Source organism: Camarhynchus parvulus, chromosome 13 (genome assembly GCF_901933205.1).
Source record: "Camarhynchus parvulus chromosome 13, STF_HiC, whole genome shotgun sequence".
Taxonomy (NCBI): domain Eukaryota; kingdom Metazoa; phylum Chordata; class Aves; order Passeriformes; family Thraupidae; genus Camarhynchus; species Camarhynchus parvulus.
In genome coordinates, this window is record NC_044583.1 from 11038625 (window position 1) to 11045806 (window position 7182).

Here is a 7182-nt window from a genome sequence, read left to right on the forward strand (position 1 = left end):
GTTAATTAAAATATGCCCTTAATGAGCAATTAGGCCCAAATGCAGGCACTTCAGGGCAGGGGGAAACCCTGAAGCACCACCCACAAAGCCCCTGCTTGCAGCTGAGGCATCCTTGGGTTTTGCCTCGGGCTCAGGTCTGATCTCCTTTAAAGATGGGAGCTTTAAGTTTTCCTTAGAGCTGTAAGAGTTGGATTTTTTTCTGAAATAAAAAAATAGCTGCTTTAATCCCAACTTCAGAGTTAAAGACCTTTTTAGGAACTGATTTTGCTAACCTTGCTCATAGCCCTCCAGCCTCTCCGTTTGTGTGCAGCCCTTCGATCTGCTCCTGCTTGTCTCTCACATTACAATCCCTGTCTGTAATCACGCTGCCCTGCTCAGATTTTAGTTTGTTTATCACCATCTCTCTTGCTGGCTGTCTGTGTGGGCACAGCAAGGCCCCTCCTGGGTGGGTGAGGCTCTCTGTGCTGCAGGAGTTCCTGAGCGGCTCCTGCACTGCACAGGTCTCATCTCGGAGCCGCTGCTTCCTCACCTGCAGTCTCAGCTGATGGGTGTCTTTGTCATTTAAAGACAAGAATCTGAGGAAAGAGTGGGACAGTTTTCTTTCTGCCTTGCCATCTCTGGTTTGTAAATTCTGGTCATGATTTTCTGTGTCCAAACGCATTTACGGTTTGCAGCAGGAAGAGGCTGCATGACCATGCAAGCAAAATTGCCATGAATTCTCAGTTTGCTGTGAACTGGATGTGAAGTCTGAGACTGAAAGCTGCTGGTGGGATTTGGATACCAATTCCCCATTCAAATTAATCCAAATCCCTTTGGCAGTTCTGATGATCTCAATAAATGAGATTTTTCTGCCAGTGACTTCAAATGCAGAGCCTGCCATGAGATTGGCCATGGAAGCAACACGGCTTTTATCTCTCTCTGTGACCTAAATTCCTAGATAAGGTTTTCTTTCTTGTCTGGAAGCACTTCTGGACAGGCAGCAACTTCTGCAGGCTTATCCTGACCAGTGATTCCTCAGGGGCTGTTCTGCAGAAAGGGAAGGAGAGGGAGCATTTTCTGATGGCCCAGGTGTGCATCCATGGGGAGAAAAGTGCTGTATAACCACAGGCTACGTTATCCCACCCAACAGCATCCAATTTGTTTTCCTTTGGTAGGACTGCAGGTTCCCTCAGCAGCTGGGGGGCAGAGAGGCTGTGACAGGGAGGGACAAGGCTGCCCCAATCCCCATCCCCTCCCTGAAGCAGCCCCAAGTACACCTGCAGCAGGTGGGTGATGTTGTACAGCTGCAGAACTGCCTTATCCAGGGAACTGGTGCCTATTTAATTGTTCAGTGATTTCACAAGGACCAACATGGTCATTTCCAACAGAGCTGATGGTGAAGAAGGTGAGGACTGTGCTTTTCAAAACAGGATTTAAGTGAACCTGAATAGAAACAACCCTCCCTGCTGCCTCTGTCCTGTGTTAAACCAGCTTTTCTTTTCTTACCTGTCACAACTTCTACTGCACAGCTGGAATTCCTCAGCCTGGGGCTCCTGGCCCCACCACTCCTGCTGGGAGCTGCCCTGCTCACTCACTGGCACCACCAGCCCCATATTTCCCTCCTCCCTTCCCTGCCTTGCCACTTCTGTGACCCTAATTTGCCCGTGTCTCTTTGCCCCCATCTTTGCCTCATCCCAGCAGCTTTGGGTCCTCTTGAAAAACCCAGTTGCTTGAGTAGAATCTCAATTTTCACTAAAGTATTCTCCAGAGAGAGCCAGTTCTCTCCAAAGCTTCACTGCTCCAAACCTGGCTGCTCCTGGAGCTAACACGGTGGTTTTAAATGGCTCCAGCTCTGAGCCCAACCCTGCCATCACCCCAGCCTCCCAGACCTGCTCCCAGTCCTACATCAGAGGAGCTGGAGGCTTTTCCCAGTCTCCTGAGCTGCAGCTCTCTCTGCTGCTGTGCCTTTTTGCTCTGGAGAGAAAAGGTGATGGGTTTCAGGGGTGTAGAGACTTGCAGGATTGTGGCAGCTGAGGGGGAATCCCAGCCCTGGGCAGCAGCTGCTGGAGGGGTGAGGTGTGAAAGCCTTTGGTGACCTGGAAGAGTGAGAAGGTGCTTGCATGGCAAGTCACAGCCCATGTACTGTGGATCAGCCCAGCACTAAAAATAATGCCCTGTGGAATGCAGAATGGAAACAACAACTGGATGGAAGGATTTTATTTGTTTCCTCTGTCAAAAGCAGTGATACATGCAATTGGCACAAGACTTGTTAGGCATTAGAGTCATAAATATTCACATGGAGAGAAATTCAGATGACAGCAGAGCAGTGAGGACAAGCATTGCTTAAACCCCAGCATTTACCTGAAAAGGGAGGGGCAGGTGTGGAGGAGGCAGAGCAGGCTGGGACCTCCTGGGTTCAACTTTCTCCATCAGCTTCAATGAATGCTGGAGCCACCTTCACTTCTGTTCTTGCTGTGTGGTTAGTTCAAAAACAGAGCTGAGAAGCAGCTCAGCTCCATAGCACTAATGAGTTTCAACAGGAGAAAAAAATATTTGAGGTAAGAGATGTGAGGATGAGAAGATCAAACACTCTCACCTTTTGATCCTTGAGCATATTTACACTCATGTTGGTGCTGAGTAGAAATTGCTTTTCCATTTAATCTGCTTGAGGATGGTTTGGAAATCACTTGTGAGCATTTTTATAATTGCAGCTTTCCAATGCTGTTTTTCATCTTAGCTGCTGTTGAGCAAACAGCCTGGTCCCTCTGCTCTCCACTGTGCCAAAACATTTATTCCTAGTAGTAGTAATAATTAGGCTGGTATTGCTTTGCAGTTTCCTCAGCTACATCTCCTGACTGGCTACAGAGAGTGTGACACCAGACACAGGTGGGTGAGGTTGCTCTGACTGCAGGAGAAAGTGCCAGTGGCAGCTTCTCTGATGGAGAAGTCTCTGTGTGGCAGCGAGGGATGGCCTGGGGATGTGCCAAGGACATCCCAGCGTTGTGGGAATGCTTCTTGTCCTACAGACATCCCATGTAGCAATTCCATCAGCGTGAATTGTTTGTATGTGCTGTGTGCTGAGTGGTTGGGACATGCACATTTGTTTTTTCCATGTTTCAGTCTTGCAGCACGAAGCAAAGCTCAGTCAACATCATCAGCATGGTCAGTTGGTGAGAGCACAGGAGCACAGGTATGAAGGGAAACACAAGTTACTATTTTACATTCAGGTTCTAGCAGCAGCAGCCCAGCATCCCTAGGCCGCCCCTCAGCCAGGGCTGCTCTGCTGAGCCTGCAGAGCTCTGTGTGGGCTCCTGGGCCCCACACCTGAACAGCAAACCCCGTGGGTGCCCGCGGTGTGCAGCCTGGCTGTGACAGTGCAGAGTCCCTCATGATGCCTGTTTACAGCTGGCTCCACTGCAGCCACAGCCCCAGCACAGCAGTGCCCACCAGGGCCCCCAGCTCTCCTCCTGCCAGGGCTAAGACCAGGAGCAAAGGGAACAGAGTTGTGACAGGGTAAGCACCAGGAAAATCCCTACCCAAGGAGTTGTAATATTTTCCACCTTTCCCTCCAGCAAATCCTCATAAAAGACTTATGATTTTTAAGAAATAATTCTTTATGCTACTGCTCTAATGGGTGACCTCTCCAGTGGGATCCTGGTGCTGAGGCAGGGATCTGTGATGGGTCTCCCAGTAAATGTGTGAGTCAGGGAGAGTGCATTTCCTACTGTCCGAGCCTTGGGCAAAGGGCTCCTTTCTGAATAGCTGTACTCAAGTGTCAGCCACATCTGCCTGCTTGGCTCTGCCTGGGAAGAACTGGTATTTCAGTGTTCCCACTTCTCCAGCACAGATGGGATTTGTGTTCTCTCCAGCTCTCTCCAGCTTTTCTTCATGCTCAGGGCAGTTCTAGGCAGTAGGTGGGAGGAGATGCTTTATGAACTGTTGCCTTTCCAAAATGAGAACTAATTGCTGTTTCCTTAGTAGATGAGACTCTGAATTGTCCCTTTGCCCACGGATGAGGGATATGATGGATCACAAGAGTCTGCCTGACTCGCATGCATGTTCAAGCCATGTTTTCTGTGTGAGGACTCCAGGGAGAGCTGCTAGAGCACAGGGTTGGTTACATCTTGTGAATAAAATTATTCTAAGCAGCTACTTCTTCACACTTCAGCAATGGCTGGGAGCAAACAAGCTTTTATCTTTGCTTCTTTCCAGATGCATCTGTGCTCTGAAATCCAGTTATGGATGGTGGCTTTTTTAGGTACCTGGAAAGACTCGAAATATCTCTGCTTAGTGGGAACACCACCCATGACATTTTTGTCACAGTGAGAAGTTTTTCTTTCTTTTTCATCTATCCCTGCTGTATTGAACAAATTCTGCCTTCCTACAGAGCAGGGCAGGGCTGGGTTTCCTGCCACCTTCCCTCTGGCTGAGGGTGCCAATTGCTCTTCAGTGTTAATGAACATGGGGCCATTTTCTTTCTGACTGTGGTTATTCCCTAAAACTGTTCCCTCATCCCTTTTGAGATATCTCAGCTCTGAGCATACTGCTTCTTTCTGAGCTGGTCTTGGGGAGGGAAGCCTTGGAAAACTGAACACTCGTGGAAAACTGGTTTTCCCTGTGTTTTTTTCTTCCAGGTTTGTGGGATGAAGGTCACCATTTGGGGCAGAAGAGTTGCACTGTGAGTAACCAGTGCTGCCACTTTCACCATAGGAAGAAGCCTTGGAGGAGCAAAGATTTCCTGCATTGGTGTAAATTTGTTCCAGGGGATCCTCTCTGGACCAAAAGTCGATTTCTGTAGGTGGGACTTTTCCCAGTGGCACCACACTAGAGATGAAATTGGTCAATTTACATTTTGACATTTCCTGCTGGATCCCCACAAGCGGTGGAGAACCTGACACATCCTCAAGGGTCTTCAGGGCCTTTCTGTCCTTACCCTTCCGTCTGCTTTCCAGAAGGGCTGGGAAGGTGGGTCTGGCGAGGTGGCAGATGGATTGGATGTAGTCATCACTGGAGTGTGAGTCTGGGCTGGCTGCAGCATCCCCAGCACACTTTGGGTTGCTGCTTGGATCCTCCACCACTTCCTCGTGGGTTTCCCGTATGGTTGGGAGAGGCTTTGAAAGGCTCAGCCTGATCCGGGGTGCCATGGCTGCAAAGAGCAGAGCAGAGCTGATCAGCATGTGAAAACCTGCCCTGGTAAAGAAATCCTGGCCTGGTTTCTGCCTGAGCCACCTGATGTCTTCTTGAGGTAAACATGGCTGGTGACAAAAACTGCACTTTAAAAGTTTGCTGGCAGTATTTTATATCCATGGCTTCACAAAGGGCTTCATAAATGTGCCAAAGAAGCCAGGTCATTAAATGTGGCAGTAAATAGAGGGTTCATTAAGGAGATCAGCAATGGTGCTCCCTCCCTCCTTAAGCAATGCAAGGGAGCAGAGCTGGAGAGGTATGGGGCAGGGGCATGAGCTTGTCTCACTGCCCTTGGTGGAGCTGCAAGGCACAAAGTACTGTCCTTATTTAATGCTCCATGTCTGTTCCCTGTGACAGGGCTCTGACTGCACCCTTAGCCCAAGCAGGAGCTGAACCCAACAGGAGAGGAGCTGCCCTGCCCCTGTGGGGAGCACCACCTGCATAAAGCAGCATGACAGTGGTCTCTTCTAGAAACTGTAGGTGAGAACGGACAGGGTCACTTTTATCCATAGTTCATAAATGTAGTTATGGAGAAGTAGATCCTCACCTCAGTGCTTACATAGAGTCAAAGGGATTTAATTAATGTCCTTTTTATTCAAATAGTCATTCTCAACTCATTTTCGGATGGATTTCCATCAAACTGTTCCTACTACTCAATTAAATATATGGAATTAAAAATTTTTCAGTATATTTTGTGCTGCAGTGTTTTCTAACTGTACTGATTTTTTTTCCCCAAACACTCCCCTCTGTGTTTTGCTTATCTCCCCTTCTGGCAGAAATGACCACATAGCCTGGTATTTTTTTTTTTACTGCTTCCCCCAATGAAATTTGTATGTGACTAATCTGCAGACACAATATAGCTTTGTTGTGTGATTAAACGCAAAAGTGCTTTGCTGGCTATTTTAATGCCTTGCTTGTCATTGCTGTAAATAAATCTGGCTTTGTTGAACCTCCCTGCAAAGCTGCAGATCACACACGGGCCACAAATGAGCAGCTCGTGCCGAGCTCGCCGGGTGCCCGTCCCTCCCCAGGCTGCCGCTGGCCCTCCCTGATTTTCCTCAGTGCTGCTGGAAAAGCCAGCAAAGCTGGGATTTGCTGCCCTGAGAGCAGGAGATGCTTGTTTCAAACCTTAGGGCCCTTTTATTATCCTTTTTCCTGCCTGCTCTGTTTCTCTCATGTCTCCAGGCCTTGAAGAAAAGGCTTTTTCCTTCCTTCCCCCCCAGCCCTGGCCTGAGCTCGTTCAGAGCCTGGGCCCGGCAATGAGAGGGAGGATGCTCCTGGTGAGGAACGCGGGCATCTCGTGTTAAACCCCGATAGCGCTAATCAGCAACTGAGTCCTGCCAACACGCCCTTCCTCCGGAAGGAAATTTAAAGCACCTATTTGCAGGTAAAAAACTCTTCCGATGATGGCATGGATCCGGTCCCGCCCGGCCGCGATCCCCTTCTCCTTGGGCACCTCCCCGTCACCTGCGGCCCCCGCGGAGCTGGACCCGCTGCCTGCAGCCTCCCTCCCACCATGCCGTGAGCATCCCCCGGGTATCCCTGGCGACCCCCGGCACGCAGCCCGCGGCCAGACCCCCTCCCCTTACCTGGGCTGCTGTCGTCTCCCCGGGCTGCGCGGCTCTGCCCCGTTCCCCGCTGCCCGTTCCAGCACGGGAGATGCGCTGTCTAACACTAACCCATGCGCCAGCTCCCTGCCTCAGTCAGCTGATCCCGCTGCCTGTTTTGTTGCTGCTGCTAAATATATCCCGCTGGCTGCCTGCCCTGCCCGAGCCGCAGCCGCCGGGCGCCCAGGCACCGGGGCAGCCCGCGGGCACCGGCCGGGAATGGCCATCCCATATCCCACATCCCTGCGGCTCACTGCCCGCCGGGAATGCCTGGGCCATCCCACATCCCAAATCCCTGCGGCTCATTGCCCGGCCGGGAATGGCCATCCCATATCCCACATCCCTGCGGCTCATTGCCCGGCCGGGAATGGCCATCCCAAATCCCTGCGGCTCATTGCCCGGCCGGGAA

At 50.6% G+C, this 7182-nt stretch overlaps 1 protein-coding gene across 1 annotated transcript; it reads right to left on the reverse strand.

Annotated features, from left to right (window-relative positions):
* Positions 1-4136: 4136 nt before the first annotated feature.
* LOC115908849 lies at positions 4137-6891 on the reverse strand. Its single transcript, XM_030957710.1, has 2 exons — positions 6756-6891; positions 4137-5125 (listed from the first exon to the last, which is right to left on the reverse strand). The coding sequence occupies exon 2, from the start codon at positions 5121-5123 to the stop codon at positions 4137-4139; it is 987 nt and encodes a 328-aa protein (XP_030813570.1). The 5' UTR covers positions 5124-5125; positions 6756-6891.
* Positions 6892-7182: the final 291 nt, after the last annotated feature.

Excerpts from the sequence above, each read along its gene's own strand:
- LOC115908849 (XM_030957710.1), bottom strand. The coding sequence starts at position 5,123 with ATGGCACCCCGGATCAGGCTGAGCCTTTCAAAGCCTCTCCCAACCATA.